This window comes from Crinia signifera, chromosome 5 (assembly GCF_055691185.1).
Source record: "Crinia signifera chromosome 5, ASM5569118v1, whole genome shotgun sequence".
Classification (NCBI taxonomy): Eukaryota; Metazoa; Chordata; class Amphibia; order Anura; family Myobatrachidae; genus Crinia; species Crinia signifera.
This window is the reverse complement of record NC_139221.1, coordinates 165,232,794-165,255,361: the sequence shown is the minus strand read 5'-3', so window position 1 is coordinate 165,255,361 and position 22,568 is coordinate 165,232,794. Positions and strand designations below refer to the sequence as shown.

The 22,568-nt window shown below is 41.7% G+C and overlaps 1 protein-coding gene across 1 annotated transcript in view; it reads right to left on the bottom strand.

Moving 5' to 3' along the window:
- The window catches only part of ITGA9 (integrin subunit alpha 9), a 445,717-nt gene that overhangs the window by 2,591 nt on the left and 420,558 nt on the right, over positions 1-22,568 (bottom strand). Inside the window, exon 27 of the mRNA XM_083186309.1 lies at positions 8,299-8,418. Coding sequence (XP_083042435.1) covers positions 8,299-8,418 — 120 coding nt within the window. The remainder of the gene's footprint in view (positions 1-8,298; positions 8,419-22,568) is intronic.

Genomic DNA, 22,568 nt, shown 5'->3' with positions numbered 1-22,568 from the left:
AGAAAGACTTCTGCGTAGAGTTAAATTTCCAGTTCTGAAAATTGTCACGTAAGAATACTAGTTCCACCTTAATGTGAAAATTGTACCTAATAAAATCTCTTCATTTATACCAGAACTGTTTTACCAGAAATTATGCATAAATGTTGCAGAGTAAGTTTTACATTTAGGACAAAGGCCTGTTTCACTGTCTACAAAATGTCTTCTTTGGGCCTGAGTAATGTAAGCTCTTTGCAGCAATTTTTATATTCACCTCTTGCAGAATGACAGAGTTTAAGATACGCAGAGCATAGTAGTAGTTTTGTATCAGCGAAAAAACATCTGTCATAGTAGGTATACTGTAGGCATGTCCAAACTGAGACCCTCCAGCTGTTGTGAAACTACAAGTCCCACCATGCCATGCCACAGTTTTGTTATTATGGATGCTTAGAAATGAGGGCAAGGCATGCCGGGATGTGTAGTTTCACAACAGCTGGAGGGCCACAGTTTGGACATGCCTGGTATACTGTATCTTTTGTCCAGGCTGTTAAAACTGCCTTTTCTACTTTTTCTGACTAAAGTTTTAGAAGTGGGGTATATAGGTATCGTGTTCTATAAATAGATGTCGACATTAAGGATAATTACGACATAAGAATGTCAGTAGTGCCGGACCTGGAGACATCTGTGATAAAGATTTGCGGCAAAGCAATCATTTATAATGCAAAATCAGTTTTCTTAACAAAGCTCTCACTTTCTGAGTCTCTCATCTTATTAAATTATTAAATTTCCCCGTGTTAATTGTATAAAGGCAAACTGAAACTTGTGACTTAAGAGGCACACAGAAGTGGCGACCTGGCTTTTTGGCTGAGCGGCATGGTTTAGCATGATCGCTCAGCACACATCAATGCATAATGCGATGCTGTGTGTTGAGTGTTCATGCTGAGTGGGGCTTTGCCTATTTTTAATAGGCAAAGCCCTGCGATCTAGGGATAAGCCAGTGCAAGCACTGGCTTTCATTATGGGCGATAGCTGCAGGGCATACATACGGACCGATCAGTTCTCTATTTCTAAGCGATCTAGTCAGATTGCTGAGAAAAGGGTCTGAAATCGCCCCATGTGTATGCTCCTTAGACTATATTTTTCTTGTAAGTCAGTGAAAGAGTATAACTTAATACCAGGGTCATAGACATTGGCTATGGAACGCATTCAAAAAAATTTCAACTGAAGGAAGGAGTAGCTCTCCAGTCCAGGAATAAATAGAGGATTACCCCAAAAAGGGATCATTTAGGGGTCCTTGTCAATAATTTATTAAAAGACCACCATGTATTATACGTGTCTCTAAAACATATATTGTCAAGGATAGGGGACGGAATCTTTGCTCTTGGAGTATGTAATAGAGCACCAGGAGTGAAGGGGGTGCAATTTAATGCATTACAAGTATAAATATCTCATTCCAGGAGCCAGTCGGTTATATAGCGAAAAAATACAGAGTAAGAAAAGAGTGTTATATTAGACAGATTTAGACCACCTGCCATTCCGGGTTGTTGCAATATATCTCTAGCTCAGGGGCTCCCAAAGTTTTTTAACCACGGCACCCCGAAGCATCAGAAATGTTTTCGCGGGACCCCTAGGCTAAAAATGTATTATTGAGAAGGTCACAAACAAATATCAAGATAAAAAAGTGTTTATATCTCATCCTTAGGATCACTTATGTGGTAACGGACAGGATTCACTGTTTGTCCACAATTTGACTATAATAATGGACATAAAGAAATTGAATCGGTCCTGGACCACCAACCTAGGGCACTCCTGCAAGTCCCCCAAGGCACCCCAGGGTGCCACGGCAAACAGTTTGGGAACCACTGCTCTAGCTATTCGAGGGTGCCCATTTCTCTAAATAAATTTTTGAAACAATCTATTCAATTTTACAATGTCTTGTTTTGCAGCATCTGTATAATATATGTCAACCTCGGAAATTTCACAGATTTAACCACAGCTATGTGGCCGAGGAGGGACAGAGGTAAATTATCCATTTACCAATCAATTCACAGTGCCAGATTCTCTAAGATTCAAAAGTGATAAAATGTAGAGTGAAAAACAGCCAGCCAATCAGCTCCTGTCTGACATTTTTCAAACACAGTCTGTGACATGGCAGGTAGGAGCTGATTGGCTGGCTGTTTATCACTCTCCATTTTATCACTTTTGAAGCTTAGAGAATATGGCCCAAAGTGGTATAAAATTGTGTGAGTATAGAAGCAATTTGAGAGTTGGATGTAGTGTAATTTCCCCCAGAAGTATGTAAAGGACAAACAACCATAGAGGGGAGTTGAACTCGTAGTAGATAGGTGAGTAATTTCCCCATTTATTACCAAACATAGAATCTATGTTCCCTAACAAAAATCTAATTATTTTCTATTTTGTATAAAAGCCTGTTAAAATGGGTTTTCATAGGTTTGTAGATTTAGCATTTTGTGTATTAGTGGTCTGATAAACTTGAAAGGCATTAATTACATTTTGCTGTGCTTGCTTTTCTTTTTTCTGAAATATTCTAGGATACAGTATAATATTCCCACAAAGTACCACTTTGGAAGACTGCCATGGAACCACTAATTAAACAAAACAGAACAGGATTAAGTGAATTAGCCTCTTCTTCCACATAATGCTGAGCATCTTCTGCCATGAAATCCATGCATGCAGTACAGTTATATATATGCTTAAGAGGGCCGGGTAAAGGAACATGTACTTCCTCCCATGTTTGACCAACTGGTCACATATCAGAGAAGAGTCTTTGCAAGCTTTCGTTAATTCTGCTCAATAATCCTGGAAAATATATAATTTGTGGTTATTCCATAGAAGGTCTCAGCGGCAACTTGAAGCTCTCCAAAAAGCCTCCTAATGCAAATAGTTCAGGCGCCGTGGTTTCCATCATGATGTGACCATTGTGGACCCACTCTCTGAGCACATTCTATTATCAGATCAGCACAGGAATCTACTATATTGTAGGTAGAGATGTCGTGAGAAAATCTAGTATTTCTTGCACTTTAATGGATTCTGGGAGCCCGACTACGCGATCTGATCTTGAGATCATCTATTTTATTCCAGAGCTTTTTCTGGATCCTGTGTGTTGAAATGTAGTGGTTTTCAGGTCAGCCATATCAGAGAATAAAGATTACTGAATGCGGAATACAAGTAATATACAGGGTGAGTATCCCTTATCCAAAATGCTTGGGACCACGAACATTTTGGATAAGGGATTTTTCTGGATTTCAGAATGGATTTTCCATATTTACCTGGTCTCCTGGTGCACCTACTCCCCCCGATGGTCCCTCAACATCAACAGTGTCGGTACTTGTGTATTATAGCGGCGCCCCCGATGTGCATCGCGCAATGTTTTCATTGCATCGCATGGCATGGCATGCGATGTTTGCCCCCTATGCGATGAAAGATCGTATAAGCACCATAAAGGGTGCTTTTAAGCACCCTAATGGGTGCTTACAATGTGAAATGCACCCCCACGCCACCCCCCCACTATAAACGTGAACCCGAAGCGTGGCGAGCGCAGCGAGCCCGCTAGGGGCGGCGGTACGCGTCCTCCGACCTTTTCATACCCCCACTATCCACGTCGGCAAGTAGTTGAGAATAGAAAGTGTGGCGAGCACAGCAAGCCACCAAGCCCCGCGAGGGGACGCGGATACCTTCACAGGTATCGGAGTCCCCTCGTGGGCTTCAAAGGTATCTGCGTCCCCTCGCGGGGCTCGCTGTGCTCACCACGCTTCGGGCTCGGTGGCTCGCTGCGCTCGCCACACTTTCTATTCTCGACTCCACGCCGACGTGGATAATGGGGGTATGAAAAGGTCGGAGGACGCGTACCGCCGCCCCTCGCGGGCTCGCTGTGCTCGCGACGCTTCGGGTTTACGTTTATAGTGGGGGGGGGTGGCGTGGGGGTGCATTTCACATTGTAAGCACCCATTAGGGTGCTTATACAATGTTTAATCGCATCGCATCGCATTGTATGGCATTGTATGCCATGTACAATGTCATACAATTTTAAAATTGTATGACATTGTACAGTATGGCTCGATATCGCGTCGCATCGCATACCATCGCATGCCTTATGGTATGCGATGCGATGGGCGCCGCCAAAATACACAAGTACCACAGTGTCTCCCGGCTTCCACGGCGGCCTTCAGGATACTCTTAAGTGGCATCTATAGTCCCATGGGAGCACTGCGCCCCCCCCCCCCCAAAAAAAAACACCCTGGTGGAATGGTGGAACCCAAGGGCATATGGATCCCAAACTTATAACAGCTGATGTTTACCGGAACTCAGGAGGTCCTGAAACAGGTGTAGGTTCAGCTTTACTTCTATTTATATAATGTACACTAGGGGATTATTCTGGTTGATTCGCTCATATGTGAATTCGCACCCTTGCGAGTCAACCAGAACCCGCCCTGTGAATGCTGGTATGCCCACCCCCCCTTCCTTGCAGCAGCCTGTTTGCACACAGGGCCTGCGAATGGATGTTTAACATAAACAACATCCATTTGGAGCCTGTGAGTGAACACCCACATCATTCGATGGATCGTGGAACGTGCTCGCATATCTAAGTGGCTCTTAGGTTTGCATGCACCCTCGGGAGGAAGTGGGCAGGCAGCTGACATCTGGTGGTGTCAGCTGCCCGCCCCTGGCACCAATGCCACGACCTGATTACCATAGGAATTCCTAGCATTTACATGGGAACGCCCATGAAACGCTGGGCGTTCCCATTTGAGTGACTATCCGCCACCGGCCCCCGACCGCAGCCTTGGGTGCATGCACCCAGCGAATGGTCTGTTCGCCATGGCCGCATGCACCCCTCATATGCACATGCGCAGAAATGCATACGCCAAACATCGTTCCCTGTGCAAACAAACACTGGCTGCGAATGGACCAGAAAAAAGTCCTTAGTGTTTTTATGTCATTAAAAGTATGTACAGTATGCTTTCCTATATGTACTCTATCATGAGGCTGTCCCTTTCTTATATCCTGAGCAGGGCCGGATTATAATGGGGGCACAAGGGGTCAGTACCCCTGGGCCCCCCTCTAGCTAGGGGCCCCCTGTGGTTGGCATGTATTTTTTTTAGCTAAAGATTTTGTGAATGGGAGTGGGGTAGTGCTGCAGCTTCACCTATCTGCCAATGTAACAATGATTAATGGTGCTGAACATCGGGAGCCAAGGCACACTGATTGCACAAGTGTGCAGTGCATTACTGGGAGTCCCATGACACTTTGCACCAGAGGGCAGAGGCTGAGACGTTTGTGCTGAGCTCTGATTGGTGGAGCTCATTACATGCTTCTCAGGCCCATGGAGAACAGCAGCAGCTTAGTCATGGGAGGGTTTTTAATCAGAGGCAGCCATGGGACTGTGCGGTCTCCTACAGAGTAATGTGCAGAGGGACAAGCACAGGCTTTTCATGTGGTATGTATGTACAGTATGTATATATATATATATATCCCCTGCAGTTACCCATTGACCAAGTTTATACTGTCTTGACTCTGTGTATTGACAGTGTAATATTCTCCCATGCAGTTTGCGGCCGGTAATGACAAGTGCAAGGGGGCCCCCCTGTCTAAAGTGCCCCGGGCCCCCCAAAGGCTTAATCTGGCACTGATCCTGAGATTAGATGCAGATTGCTCAATAAGGTTATTATTACTATTGAATAAGGTTGATAAGTGCAGATTATAGAACACTATTCTTTATACCAGTAGGCAGTTTGACACAGTGCATTTATTGTATATACAGTATTACTGATAGCTATTTGAAACCACAATCTGTACAATATGGGAGAAACCACACAACATCCCTGCCTCTTATTGCATCTGCTATCATCAGAGAAAGACCACACTTATAAGGGGGTCATTCTGACAAGTGGAGGGGGGGTGGTGCATCTGGAGGGCAACGGCTGCCTGCGCACTGGGCTTTAAACACAATTATTACTGAAATCATCTTCTTATCTACTTCACCTATTCTTGCACTTCTTTCATTTTTGCACTGTAGGGACATGGTGATGACATATATGATGTCATGTATGTAGTCCAAAAGCTATTGTTTTGTGATTAAACAGGCACAGAATTATGATTAGGAGATTATTGACAGCACAAAACTGCCCGTATTAATACAATATTAGTTTGCAATAACCAAAATGTATTGATCTACATTGACTCTGAGATATAGTGATACATTTACTTTATTTAGTCAAAAGGGAACTTTAATATGGAGTAAGTAATGCTTATGGTATTGCCCAGCAATCTACTTTGAAGGCCCACTTCTGTCATTCTGGCAAGTTGTGGGGCCCGCAATGCTCATGTAAGGGGCACATGCACAGTGAAACAGCTTCACTGTGTATATTTTAGGACCTCCCTCACATGTTCAGTAGGTCAGAGGTGGGTCCTCCATTGAGGATGAGCTAGCATCTCCATGCCCCCAACATGGGGGCTCCATAGCTGCCACATAGCCTGCTCCGGTAGGGGTCTTTTAGTGTTACAAGACAATCCCAAACAACAGGCAGATTGCTGTAGGGGCTAGTATAATCACAGGTATGTTTTTATTGTCCACTTGTGGTCATAAATTATGTCCTACTGTCCTAGAGTGCAGAAACCTATACACGTAGTGTTCTTGAAAATGAGCAGTGAAAGAACAAAAGTGTGGTCTCCAATAAAGAAATATGGGCGGTGGGTTATTAAACGTATTAATATACTTCATGTTTACAGCTGAAAAGAACATTTATTTGAAAATTAAACTCAAAAAATGAAAGTTCATCCAAAACTTAGAACAAAACAGACCAGAAGATCATTAAAGCAATCTGGTGGTGTTAATAATCACTTCCAGGTACCAAATGTGGAAATGAGTGTCACAAAAAAAGGAGCAAGAGGATATCCACAAAAGCTAAATCATGGAATGCATCTTGGAATGTTCTCTTCATGCAGCTAGTGGAATTCATGAGTATGCCAGAGGAAATAGCAGAAGCGACTAAGTTACGGGGCTCCCAGATCAACTTGGATAAGTTCCTGATGAAAAGCACATTGTAAATCTTCAGCTATATACACTGTAAGACCTGTGTTCCCAACACTGTAATGTTAAAATGTCCCATTTCCCTACTACAAAGATTCAATACTCTTTCATATAATTAATCCTTAGCTTTTAACACCTAATCTCTGAGTTTGAATTCCAAGTATTTCCGCAATTTCCTACCACAGGCTTTAACCTAAAATACTTTGCAGAGTGTCTGATCACCATTGAATCACAGAACAAACCCACAACAGATAACCATCTCTTATATACAAGTATTAGCATTCTCTCTACTTATGTGACTCCATGCTACTATTACTAAACTTTAACCCAAATCCGAACACAAAAAAAGTAAAGAAGGCTGTACAGTATATGTATGCAGTGCACTAAATTATCAGAATAATAGTGGTAGATTAAAACTATTAGGTTTATTTTTTTATAACTAATTAGGTTGTGTATAGAAAACAGATAAGCTTATAAAAACTCTGATTTCACCATTAAAACATCCAGAATTTCGCAACTTTGATTTTTTTTCCAGCAGCCATTGCAGCCAACAGGTACACACTAGGTGGCTGTGGCGTGGGGGGTTAAATTACATTTCCTGGGTGGCTGCTTCCCTGTGTAGCCGCTGGGTGGGAGTTCCCTCTGTGACTGGCAGTTTCCGGGAGGTTATCTTCCAGCAACATGCCGGAACATGTGTTTCTGACTGGTCACATTCTTTGTGACCAGGTCAGATAAAGCTGGGTACACATTGGATCAATAGGCATTTATTCTGTGCATCTCTCTCAGGTGACCCGTTGAAAGCACTTGAGGACTGAGGTTATGAACCACCATACTACATAAATGTAAAATTCACATCTCTGCCCAGTGTGTTTATGCAACTGATACAGACCTAAGGAAAAGGAGGCAGATGGAAAAAACGATTCAAGGGATGGGAGCACATACTCTGACACTATCTCAAACAGCTTTATGCATCAGAGTTGATCAAGTTAAGTGGAAAGCACAGGAGAAAAGAAGGACATCACTGTATAAGTATTCAATTATTCTATGATTTTACCAGTCTAGTGCCATCTCCCCCACCAACTATTTCTTTTAGATTTGTATTTGACATCACAGTGTTTTGGTTCTTCAGGGGAACGGTTCTCCTTCCCTTATCCTGAGAATGACTACTATGGTATACATACACTCACACAGAAACACACACATAACACACACATATACACAGAATTAAAAACAGTGATTACTACCCTAAGTTTGCTTCTCATGCAGCTTACCTTCCATAGCAGCACCGCCAGCAACAAAAATATGAGAATCCCAACCAGTAAGCTGATGGCAATGATCCACCCGACCACATAACCACGCGGTTCTAGATTGTGCAAGGCTTCAAAATCCACCTGGGGAGACATTATATAGAGCTGAAACATTAATACATCACATGTGGGGAAAGTATTTAATGTAATGAACAAACACTGCAATTGAAGATATGTGTGAAGATCAGAGATCACCTAAACTGTAGACTTAATCCATTTCCATGCAAAAGGACTAGCAGTTTGGGAAAATGATTCTATATTATAGTACAGCAATAAAGGAAGTACTTATTGTTCTAAAACAGGAATGCATAGCAATATTGCTTTCCCATAGTGCCTGTGCTTTTGTAGAACGGGCAACAATAGACTGACTTTTTATTGGTACGCAAACAGTGAGTTATGAGAAAAGTGCTCTTAATTATATGTCACACAGAGCCCTCCTGTTTTAAGTACCCCAGTACCCCATGTCTTAATCCAGGTCTGGTCAGCATTAGTATGCACACTTGTACCCTCACACTCGACAGTCGGTTCATTGATCAAAAAAATAAAATGCCTGGGATTCCGACTGTCGGATTGTTAGCATATTTCCATAATGCACCGCAGCACAGACCCATGTCAAACCCACACGCTAGAAAACATCTGTAAGAGACCTTAAGTCACATCTTATTGACATGTTTATAATGTATGCAATACCCTGTACACACCTCTGAAACTAACTCAGGTTTGCTCCGGTCTGTACTGTTGTGTAGGAAGAAGCCATTTGGTGACCATTTTGTGACTGATCCTCCTACTGAGCAGTCAGATGGTGCTGTTAGAGGGAACAGTTGAGGTTAGAGATGTGTAACAGGGGTTTCTGAGGATTAGGTCTTCCGATCTCGATTTAACACTTAATATTGCAGAATTTCGTGTCTTGCCTTAGGGCCTTATTCTGGTTCACTCAGTTGTGTGCGAATTCACCCCCTTGTGAGTCATCCAGAACTTACCCAGCGAATGGAGGTATGCCCGCCCCCATTTGTACACCGGGTTCATTTGTCTGGCACGCAAATGGATGTTTTACATAAACATCTGTTTGCATTCCAGTGGGATCCTCCCCCATCTTTTGATAGTCACCAACCATCGAATGATGGGAAAGGCACACGCATATGTACGAGTGGTAGAGGCTACTCATACAAATTAAGTGATATGGGCGGGCAGCTGACATCCGGTTATGTCAGCTGCCCGCCCCCGCACGTGCGCCACAACCGAATTACCATAAGTACACCCAGCGTTTTCTTGGGAACCCCCATGAAAAGCTGGGCATACAGTATGCATATGCTAATGCCCCTGGCCAGCTAATGCTCCTGGCCAGCACCCCACACCCCTCTCAACTCCCTGCTTGGAAGGCAGGGAACAGAGTTTGCACGCTCCCATCGTATGCAGCTGCGCATGCGCAAAACATCTGTCCCCCTTGCCTTGCATATTAGTGCCCAATTGAGTGAACCAGAATAAGGCCCTAAGTTCTTAAAGACTTCATTACCATGGCTAGAAAACATGTCACACAGGCCTTACAGCCAGGTTTTCTTCCCTATCATGACATTCCACGTAGGTCTGAGGTTACAAACCTCTAGAAATCTCGTCCAGGTTAATTTGTCATATTTATTTATTTTCTTTGTATGTTGCGTTAATGTACTAGCATGTAAACTGCACACGTTTGTAACTCCCAGAAACACTTGTGTAACAAATAAAGCACTGGTGTAAAAAAAAAAAAAAAAAAAAAATCTGCCTCTCTTATTTAACTGTTAACCCCTTCAGTGGTGTGTTTTTTTGGGGGGAGGGCTCCCCACTGGGCGAGATTTTTATGGGGAGCGCTCCCTTAAAAAAAAACACCACTACCTCCCCAGGTCCGGGCAGCGCCGCTGCACTGTCAATCAACAGTTGCCCGGACCAGCGCCCCACGCACCGCGTCCCTGTCCCCAGCAGCCGGCTTGTTATAAGCCGGCGCCGGGGACTTCAATAAGAAACCCGGAGGGGAGGGGGGAGGAGGAGGGAGGAGGCGGCGCTGCAGAGGGGAGGAAGCCGGGCAGCCCGGCTCAAAACTGGCAATCCCGAGAATTTTCCAGGCTTGCCAGACTGGGCACTGAGGCATGGAAAATTCTCGAGATTGCCACTGAAGGGGTTAATAGGCAGCAATCAGATTTCACTATAGCCTGTTGGGAAGTTGAACTCCTATTGAATAAAATTGACTGAAGAAACTATAGACTTGGTGCTGTAACCATCCACAAAGCTAATATAGATTCCTATTAGCAGCGGGTAGGGGTCATAGGGTTGACTCAATGAAGGTCAACATACATTGGGTGCACCACTGAAGGTCGACAAGGCGTAGGTCAACACCGGAAATATGTTGACATGGCTAAGGTCGACAGGATTGGAAGGTCAACACAAGCATTAGGTCGACAATGGGAAGGTCGACAGTCAAAAGGTCGACATGGACACCATCTAAGTGTACCTTGCATGGTTCACTGTGCTCACCATGCTTCGGGCACACTATTACATTCTCCCAACACGCTAAAGTGGATAGTAGGGCATGAAATACTGCCGGTCGACACATGTCAGCTCAAAAAAAGTGAAAACTCATGTCGACTGTCGACCTAATGCTTGTGTTGACCATCCAGCCGTATCGACCTATTTCAGGTGTTGACCTAAGCCCTGTCGGCCTTCAGTGATCAACCCAATGTATGTGAACCTTAAAATAGTCAACCTAGTGACCCTATCCCTTAGCAGCAGTGCCTATCAGTGTGATATTGCTATTCCATAGACAGCAGAAGGTCATTATAACTGGGCGACTTCATGACATAGGGCCAGATGTACTAAGCATAAAAGATAAAATAGAGTAAGTACGTTTTATTTATATAGCGCACTTTCTCTGGGTGCCGGACAGCTCCCCGACAGTCATTATTCCGACGTCGGAATCCCGACTGTTCCCTCATGGGGGTCCACGACCCCCATAGAGGGAGAATAAAATAGGTGGCGAGCGCAGCTCCCCCCCGTGCCCGCAGCGTGGCGAGCGCAGTGAGCCCGCAAGGGGCATCATTGTGCTCCCGCCGCTGTGCAGTCGGGATTCCGATGTCTGAGTAATGACTGTCGGAATCCCGACTGTCGGTGAAATATACCACACCCCTTTCTCCAACAGAACTCAAGGAGCTTTACAGACAGTAATATAATGCACATACTGTAATACAAAGGGTTATCCAAATGAGCAACAATGGCAGTACAGATATACATCACACATACAGATATGCACATATTTGGCTAGCAGCAGAGATCCTAGGCAGCCAGTACAACAGTACATGGTATACAGAACAAGACATAACTAGACATAACAGCAACAAAAGAACAAAAACAGAGCACAATTAGCAGTACAATTCTTAGTACACAATACAGCTGAGATATAGGGTGAGTAAGAAGAGATGCAGGTATAGATGGTAGGTGAGTAAAGGGGTGTACACACGGAGCGATCCTTCTAAGCGATTTTGACTACATAGTCAAAATTGCTTAGAAGGTTAGTAAAGATCACTGTGAAGGTTAGACAAATCTCCCTATAATATCGCTTAGTATAAAAGAGTTGCCAGGCAAGAATATTTTGACTAGATCGCTGGCTGTCTAGTCAAAATTGCTGATATTCACTGCTGAGGGAGATATCCACTAGGCGATCTGCAATGAATACCAACCAAGTATGTTAATTCTAGTATAGTCAAAATCGCCCATAGCCAAAATCGCTGTTGTATCTAGTCAAATCGCTTAGTCAAAATCGCTTAGTTAAAGTCGCTCATTAGCAAAAATCGCTCCATGTGTACACCCCTTAAGAGATCTGTACTTGAAATGCAAGAAGAGTGCTGTGAGAACAGGACGGAAGAGGGCCCTGCTCCAAGGAGCTTAGAGTCTAGAAAGTGATAACGCACCAGCCAGTCAGCTCCTACCTGTCATTTATGAAACACAGCCTGTGACATGTGGCTGGTGGTTTATTGCTTTTCAAGGCTTAGTACATCTCCCCCATAAATTACTAAACATGTGTTAATGTAAAATTAGCAGGTTTAACACGTACTAGTACTGTATGTACTGCTGTTGGATAACTGAACACAGGTACATGGGGTACTGAAACAATCGGACAGACTAGTATGTATAGAACACCCAGAGCAGAAAATACTTTTATTTTCCAACCAGAAGCAATTTTATGTTGGCAATTCAGGATCTCTTTTACTAGTGCATAATAAATATAAAACTATTGGTATCAGACATGGGCAGAAGCTTATAGAAAATCTCACAATTGTTTAGAACTGGATCCTGTTATATAGAATCTCAATTAAAAGATAATATAATATTAGAGCAAATCCAAAGACTGCAGCAATTGTCACCTACTTATGGTTAGACGTGAATAATTGTGGCTTATAATGAATTTCCTACATTCCCCTAGAAGACACTATAAAATATGAAAGTAGTGTAAAAAGAAACTAAGCAAACCACATAATGTTGACTTCTCAATGAATGCAACCAATATGAAAAAAAAAAAAAACATTTCAAGATTATTCAAGCTCACATACAGTATGCTAAAACAATAAAAAAAAAGAAAAAGGTTTGGTTTCCATAAGGGTACAGTGTAGCAGACTTGTTGGATGTAACAAATATCTTTATTGCAATGAATAAAGGTTTCTAGACCTACAGGTACTATACGCCAGCATATATGACTTTTATAGCTCCAGCAGGCTACCCAATTTCACCTTTCAATGTGTTAAAACATTTCCGTCCATATAATCCAGCTTTCTGAGCACAATCTATAGTTTTATTGACATTCCAATGGATCTCACTAGGTTAAATGGAAATGCATTTTGCAAGTGTATGTATACGGATACATGATTATATATACAAACCTCTACTTCCATACTGGATTTATATTATCGTTTAAGACAAAAAGATTTTTCTAGCACATCACTATGTATGCCTTTTTTTTCCATTTTCATTTTTTAGGAAAAAATGCACTTAACCTTGATTCTGCCTTTTATTGTTAACCCTTTGAGTGCCTTCGTTGCTGTGATCCTCAAAACATTCGATAAAAATGTCAGAAACTCGCACAGAAACTGTTCTTTTAGTATAAATACAAATACAGCCAAGTCAATTAATTGAAGTTTTGTTAAATATTGCACCCTAAAAAAGAACAGTCGCTGTGAGTGGCTTCGGCATTTTTAATGGATATTTTGAGGATCTCTCACAGCAATTTGGCAGTTGGCATTCAAAGCGTTAAGCAGCCAGTACAATACTTACAATAGATTTGCTGGAGGTGTGGGATGCAGTCCAATCTGAGATGTTCTTTTTGTGACAATCATTTACAAGGCAAAACCATGGGCCTAATTCAGACCTGATTGCAGGACAAATTTGTTCTTAAAATGGACAAATCCATGTGCACTGCAGGTGGGGTAAATGTAACATGTGCAGAGAGAGTTAGATTTCGGTGGGGTATTTTCAAATTTAAAATCTAAATTGTAGAATAAAAATAAAGCAGCCAGTATTTACCCTGCACAGAAAAAAAAATAAGTCACCCAAATCTAACTCTCTCAGCACATGTTACATCTGCCCCACCTGCAATGCACACGGTTAACATATTTGTCTAGCAACCAGGTCTGAATTTGACCCCATGCCTGGTAAAAAAAAAATTCCACTTCAAAAAAAACATCCAAGAATGTGTGCCATTCCTCACCTCTGGTAAAACTTGGACCCTGTTAAATATGACCATTGGCCTTCCTATATACCGTATATACTCGAGTATAAGTCGACCCAAATATAAGCCGAGGCACCTAATGTTACCCAAAAACCTGGGAAAAATCATTGACTGAGTATAAGTCTAGGGGGGGAAGGGAGACCAGGGGTTTGAAATAGCTCGGAAGGTGGTGGGCTATACGGCCATACAAAATAAGGGACAAAATAAAATCTCTGCTTTCTCACTTTATAGAAAATAAGCCCAAAAGTTAGTTATGTATCTGAGAAATATGTTTTGCATAGATGTACATTAGTGACAGCCCAGACATACAGCAAAATGGTCTATCTAGTTCCCCAGGAGCAGCTGCCCACATAACTGCCTTCCCTATTAGTAATGACATACAAACACGGCCATAGGCATCATGTACACAGCAGGTGCTGCCAGACCTGCCCCAGCAGCATGTGACAGCCGCCCACAATCACTGGGTACCGGCTACCTGCCTCTGACAACCACATTACTCTTTTGCGTGGAAAACGAACCCAGCAATATCTCATCCTGCCCCCTACCCCCAGCATTAGCAGTGCCCTATCCCCAGCAGCTGGGACAGCAACAGATGGGGCTGCATCATTACTTAACCCTCCGTGTGGCATTGCCATCTGAGTGAGGCTCCCCCTGAAAGGAATTGGTGGTAAAGTAGAACTGTTCGGAGTCATCCTTCGGGCTGATTTATCCGCTGCTCATGCTGCTGCTCGACTTCCGGCAGTGGCAGCGCCATTCGCCCTTCTCCTTGTGTCCCCGCAATGTGACCTCACTCGAGCTGAGGGGGGATGTTTCAGCACAAAAAATGTGCTGAAAAACTCAGCTTATACCCGAGAATATACAGTAAGCCACAATCTATAGTGGATATAAACATTTTATACGTTATTGAAATTATAGATCCTATAAAGTCTGAAATCAAGATAAATCACGTCAGACTTTTTCTATCTTTAATGTTGTTGCAACTACAACATGTTAGTGAAAAGCTAATAGGAAGTGGGAAAGTGGAAAAAAAAACTACATAGGAAGTATGTGGGACAAAACGAGATTCTCAAATGACTTAAACTGAATGCTAGGAGTTTAACTGGTAAAATGGGGACCCTAGTCTTGGAGGAAGATTTTGATCTCATTGGAATTACCGAAACTTGGTGGGACGAATCACATGAGTGGGAGGCTTACATAGAAGGTTATAGTCTGTTAGAAATAATAGATTAGGTAGAACAGGGGGGGGGGTATGTTTATATGTTAAACCATTCTTAAAACCATACATAAGGGAAGAGCACAATGGTGTGTTGAATCGGTTTGAGTAGAAATCACAGGTGATATTAAAAGGGCTGAAAAACTTATAGTAGGAACATGTTATAAACCTCCCAAGTAAATATGGAGGAGGAAAACGACCTTTTGATACAGGTGGGACAAGCGGCCAGCTTAGGGGACGTTATTATTATGAGTGACTTTAACTACCCAGAAATAAATTGGAAAGATAGGTCAAGTAGTACAGCTAAGGGAAATGTTTTATTGGATGCCCTGAATGACCACCATTTGTATCAATTTATTGAAAGTCCAGCCAGAAAAAAAAACAATATCCCGGATCTCTTGATAAGCAACATTGGGAACATTCTTACTAATATAGGGCCAGATTCTCTAAGCTTTTATAGTGATCAAATGGAGAGTGATAAACAGCCAGCCAATCAGCTCCTGTCTGACATTTTTCAAACACAGTCTGTGACACGGCAGGTATGAGCTGATTGGCTGGCTGTTTATCACTCTCCATTTTATCACTTTTGAAGCTTAGAGAATCTGACCCATAACCATAAGGAGACATTGGGGAACAGTGATCCCAATATAATCACATTTGATTTAAATTTTAATAAAGATGATTATATTGGAGCAACTAGGTCCTTAAATTCCAGAAAAGCTAATTTTGGTTAGTTTGAGAAGTCCTTAAAGTATATAAACTGGAAGGAATTATTTAGAGGTATGGATACTACTAAAAGGTGGCAAACTTTTTAAAAAATACTGCAGGAGGGCACTGATAAATTTATTCCTAGGGTAATTAAAAGAACACATGTGAAAAGGAAACCGATGTGACTTAACAGCAAAGTCATATTTGAAATAACTAAAACAAGAAGGGCATTTAAAGCATTTAAACAAGAGGGGACACCCAAATCATTTGGCACATATAAAGAATGTAATAAAAAATATAAAAATACAATCAAGATGGCTAAATTACACCCATTGTGGTGAAAATATTAGAAGGAATAATAAGAGATAGGGTGAGATTTAATAGGATGAGAGATTCAGAAAGTGAGAGATTTGGGAAGAAATCTCCAGCTTTTTTAAAGTGGCAATCATTTACACTGCAAAACCAGTGTGATTTTGCAGTGTAAATGATTGCCGCTTTAAAAAAGCTGGAGATTTCTTCCCAAATCTCTCACTTTCTGAATCTCTCATCCTATTAAATCTCACCCTATGATAGTGTCCAAAATTTATTAGATCTAATTTAATTAGCGTCTATGAGGAAGTCAGTAGGGGGCTGGAAATCTGTTGATGTAATACTTCTTGATTTTGCTAAAGCTTTTGACATGGTGCCTCATAAAAGGTTATTACTAAAACTAGGTCATTTAGGATTAGGAGATAAAATTTGTAATTGGATTAAAAACTGGTTGCAAAATCAGGGACAGAGAGTGGTGGAAAATGGCATACATTCCAGCTGGGGTAAGGTCCAAAGTGGAGTCCCGCAAGGTTCAATATTGGGACCCACCTTGTTTAATATATTAATTAATGATATATAAAGTGATATAGTGAGTAAAATTGCAATGTTTGCGGATGAGACAAAAATAAGTAAGGAAATTAACTCAGGAGAGGATGTGGATACATTTCAAAGTGACTTAATTTAACTGGAAAGGTAATCGGAAAATGCAGTTTAATGTTGATAAATGTAAAGTAATTTATTATGGGAACAAAAAATTAACAAGCTACTCATAGGCTAAATGGAGTTATTATAGGTAATTCTGCTGTAGAGGACTTGTAGAGGACATCATAGATGAAAAATTGGGTAATAGTGCACACTGCTCAGTGCAGCAGCAAAAGCAAACCAGACACTAGCATGCATTAAAAGGGGAATGGATTCAAGGGATGCCAATGTGATAGTGCCTCTTTTCAAGGCATTGGTGAGACCACACTTATAATACTGTGCTCAGTTCTGGGCATAGCACCTTAAAAAGGACATAAATGAATTGGAACAGGTACAGAGAAGGGCGACTAAGCTAGTAAAGGTCATAAATCACTAGAATACAAAGATAGGTTAACCAGGCTGAATATGGCTGGAGAAATGGAGGTTGAGAGGAGATATGATTAGTATGTTCAAATACTGGATTGGGAATCATATGGAACTGGGAGAATCAGTGGCGTAAGTTTGCCCCAGTTGCCTGGAGGCAAGATAAATAGTAGTGCCCCCTAAACACAAACACACCACCTTACATAAATATATTTATGCATGTGTGTATGTATGTATGTAACGTATATTATTTTTAAAATAAAGAAAGTGTGGCATCTATGGTCCTGCAAGGAGGGGGAGTCAAGAGAGTTGGGTTGGTATTGTGCTCTACTTGATCTCTTTGAGTGGCGGTGCTGCAGATTCTAAGTTCTGTCCAAGAACCCGATTTTTTATTGGATACTCTGTTGGATGAATCTCGCACTTAGTTAAAGGTAATAGCGTGCGATAAAGTGGAGAGTGGTAAAGTAGTCAGGGGTACCTATCTCCTGTATTTACCTCTTGTGCACTATGGTGCAGATTGAGGTATGTGTGACACAAGTGTGAATGTGCCAGATATCATGGACCTCTTTATGATTGAAAAATATGGCAAACTTGTCACAGCAATGAATCACATATACCATTTATTGATCATAGTGCTCTGCGGCATGTAATGGTCATTTATCATATAAACATACACATGTTCAGGGGCACTTAGAGTTAATGGCAATATGTTGTGCTGATGGGGTGGGGTTGGGGTGTGTGGTAACCCAGCGGGGAGCACAGGTGGGGGTGCTGGGTGGGTGTTTTGGAGGATGGGGTGCTTAGAAAGGTCTCAGTCCCATCTGTGGTGAAATGTGGAGCCTGTTTCTTGCAGGCAGAGTCAAGGGTTGGGTTGACGGTCACAGGTTGGTGGTGCGGGGGGGCTGGCATCCCGTCCCCACCGCAGTACAACTCTAACCTGTGCAAACGATGGCTTCCCTCCAGTCCTGTTCTGCAGCGATGACAGTCCTCTTGTTCCTCCAGCTGGGGTCTAGTCGGTATTGCGGCCAGACCTTACACCCGGCTCCACATTGCCGGCAGTGGAGAGACTTCCGGGTATTCGGGGTCACACGTCCTACTACCCGGTGTCACTTCCTCCGCCTGCTATGTGGGCTCAACTCCCAGCCGGGAGGAGACTTGTTCTTTCTTGTTGGTGCGTGTATGTGCTGGAAGCAAATGTCTTGGTCCAATGCGTTTTGGCACTAAGTGCCTTTTTCAAGGAGTCAGCAACAGAACCAATATAGATGGCTTTCAAACTTGCAGGGTAGGAGAGGTGCCCCCTTGGGAGCAGGAACACAGTGGCAGATGACTCCATTGCCTACCAGAGTTATGCCTCTGAAGGGAATTCTAGAGATATGACTTACTCAAGTCAGTAGTTACAAATCCTATTGGTTGAACTCGATGGACGAACGTCCTTTTCAAGCTTAATTACTATGTTACTTACCTGCCTACATCTACATGCACACCCCTAATCTAATGATTTGTGGAAGAAAATGTCTACTTTTATTACAGCAGCAAGTCTATATTGACTTTGCACACCTGGACTTTGGAATTCTATCCCACTGTTTCCTGTAAACATGTTCAAGGTCCACTGAACTGTGTGGGGGTACTCATGACCACTGCCATCTTTAGGTCTTTCTATAGGATTTATTGGGATTGAGGCCTGGTCTCTGATTGGATGGTTCCAAGTTTGGCTCTTATGGATTGAATCCTCCCGTTCTAAAGCCATTTATTGGTAATTATATTTTTTTGGAAGATGAAATTCCTCTTTCTAATAGAGATCGTGCTATGTGGCAAAGTATTTGGATTTTCAAATTATTCACTTAAATTATTCCCATATCCTTGCTAAAGATCCCTGCCCAAACTGAAGTGATGCAGCCACAAAGGAAGATCCTACCACAACCCTGTTTAATGGTAACATGCCTAATGTGTTTTCTTGTCCTCATACTCACCTACATCTTCTGTAGCCATTCATGTCCTCATCTCCAGCAAAATTCACCATAACCTGTAAAAATACTCACATATTCCACTGTAGAATGGTCCTCTTCATTGAAGTAGGCATCCATAGATTAATATATATATATATATATATATATATATATCTATATATATAAATATGTGTGTGTCCATATAGACCTCCTCTTCTGAATGCTGGTGTCCATGTCGTCTGAGTTACTAGGAGAGCCAGCAGCCAATCTGGGAGTGACCCATAGTGTTGCTCCCCTAATTGGCTATGTGCTGCAGCGCTGTCGATCACCGTTTCCCATAAGACATCTATGGTGAGAATTCTCCATTGAAGAGTATTCTGGGACCACGGCTATGTGGTTAATCACAAGGTGAATAGAGGTCAATCTTGCGGGTGACTTCTATTAACCTTGTGGGAAGATTCAATTAATGTTTACTGTAAAGTACCAATCATGGGTAGACATTTCGCGATGCATATATCGGTACTAATGTAGTTGGCCGCCCACTCCTTCTGGGTCCACGTCTCCTTGCGCTCACCACACTTTATAAAATCAACTCCACGCCGACGTGGATAGTTCATACACCCACTAACCACGTCGGTGTGGAGTTTATTTTATAAGCGTAGCTAGCCCGAAGCGTGGGCGAGCGTAGTTTCACAGCGGCAGCCAGTTGCCTCTGTGAAACTACACAAGTACCCATATATGTATGTCACAACAATATATTGTGCGATACACCGTATTGCTTAATGTGTACCCAGTTTTACGAACTGATTTAATCATGAAAAATGTTCAGAATAACAACCTCTTCTCGTAGTTTGTATTCCAAGAAATCAGAAACTGCTCTTTGCACTTGACATTATGGATAAATATTTGTATATATCTAGGATTCGGAGTGAGGGGAATTGAAATAGCATATTTCAAGATCCCTTAGGGAAAACCATTTAAGATCTGAATTTCCCAAAAAGGTACAAATAAAGCTGAATGATTTTGCATCACATTTCATATTTAAGCTTATAGCTAATCTCCTCAAATTGTGTTAACATTTTTCTTTTTAATGAAAACATTTTACCTGGCAAGAGTCAAAAGGCAAAGCACAATGCAGGCTAGCTGTTGCAAATATTTGGGGGGATAATTTCAGATACGCATTGGTTTTTGAACTTTTATCAAAATACAATCTACTTGGTGCATTTGACCTAACGATGAGCTGCAGGCTTCCTAAGCATTGCAGATTTGACCTGTGAGTAAAAAGAAAACTTCATTTACAGTAAAGTAGCTGTGTTGTGTGCTGTTTCAGTCTACCTGTGCCAGAAAAGTGGAATGAATATGCCAAACAGCAGTGTCGGGGGAAAATGTATAATATTGTTGACCTTTTCTTACAAAAACATATTTGAGTTTCTCAGTGCTGCGGGGGTGGTATGTAAAAGAAGCCATTACAAGAATTCAACTGCTAGATCCTCTGCCAAGTGGAAAGGCAATCCAGAGTCGCATTTGTTCTTACGGTTCTATTCAATAAGCTGCATTAATATTTGAGCACTGCGGATTCAACATTTCCTATCAAGCTTCAGATATGTCCTGTATACCGTAGTCTTGTATAAATGTTTGGGAACCTTTGCATGATTTAATGAATCTCTATATCAAAACTTCTGCAGGGAAGAAACTTAAAAATGCACATTTTAATGCACAATTAAAATATTTTTGTTGAATGTATGCATATTGCAAATGAAACGAGTTGGAAATCATTTCTCTCAGAACACAATAAACCTCCTTTGGAAGAAAACAGAGCTTCTGAAAAGATCACCTAGCCAATCTTTGCAACTTTCCCAAGCAGACATTTTCAAACTCAGAAAAATACTCTGGACTCCATTTAATAAACATAAAAAAGACTGTGCTTCAACATTTTATTAGGAGAAAGCCAAATCTTTGTTTTCTCTGTATTTCATTATTTGAAAAGTGCATAGATCACAGATTTCTGTGCTTTAATTTCTGCAGTCTTCATATGTTTTAATGAATGGTATTTATACAGAAGAGAGAAGCTAACTGATATTAATATTCTGACAAACAAAATGCTAATTCTGGTTGGTGTTCACAGTATGTCTATTTTTAACCTGCTGAAATGGTGAAGAGTAGGGAAGAGGAGTCCTCTTCCTGCAGTCCCCCAATCTACTGGTGGGATCTCCTCCCTGGGCAGAACGCGACTCTGATATCACCAACGGTAACTGAGTGTGCAGAGCATGCAAGCAACTTTCGCAAATGCAAAAGATGTAAAGAACTCCTCAATGGGACAGCCCTTTGCCACAAAAGCATTCCTTTTTTTCTGTTTATTTTTTTTTATATTCATAATCCTTTTTTTTCGTTAATGTATTTATTGGGTTTTCCAAATTTCCAAATAGCAGAAAGCACTGTAAAAGGATCAAGGTTCAAATACAAGAAACTGAGGGTTCTCAGAAGCCCCAGGTACATATCAAGCACATACATAACATAATTGTGTAGTATAACGCAGGTATGGACATGTATAGGTATTAAGAGATAAGACAATCCTTATATTTAGATTGAATGTCCATATAAAATAGTAGTAATCCAAATAGACAGCAAGAAAAGAAGTGTCCAGAGGATATCAAATCTGGCTAGACTAGAGTATGACAGGGATACCTTGTCCCGGGAGTTCTCTGGAAAAAAGTGGAGTATGTACGCCAATAAAGAAATAATTACCCTTTTAAGAAACCATCAGTGAACATGGATATATTGATCTAACTTTAACATTAGAAAACCAAACAAAGATAAAGAGAGAAAAGGACAAAAGATGGGGAAGAAAGAGAGGGGTCGGGGAGTGGTCTGAGCTTAAGTATCAATGATAGGGAGAATGAGCATCTTTTCTGCACTTCGTTGTTACTTAGGGATGCAAGTACGTCTTCTGTCTATGATATGTAGCATAGTGGGCTTACGGCTAACGGTGCAGTACAAGATTTAGAAAGAACGATATTGTCAATCCCGCTGCTGTAGTAACTCAAAGACTCCCCATTTTCTGGCACAACCTGAAATATGTGCCTCGTATAGTGAAGTGTTATATTTATCAAATCGCACAAGTTTGGTTAACATGCTTTCCAGGCTCGATATTTGGGGTGAATTATGAGAAAGCCACAGCTTTAATATAATTTTTGGGCAGAAGTGACTAGAATGGTCAGAAACAGAATATATTGCTTTTGTTTCCCGA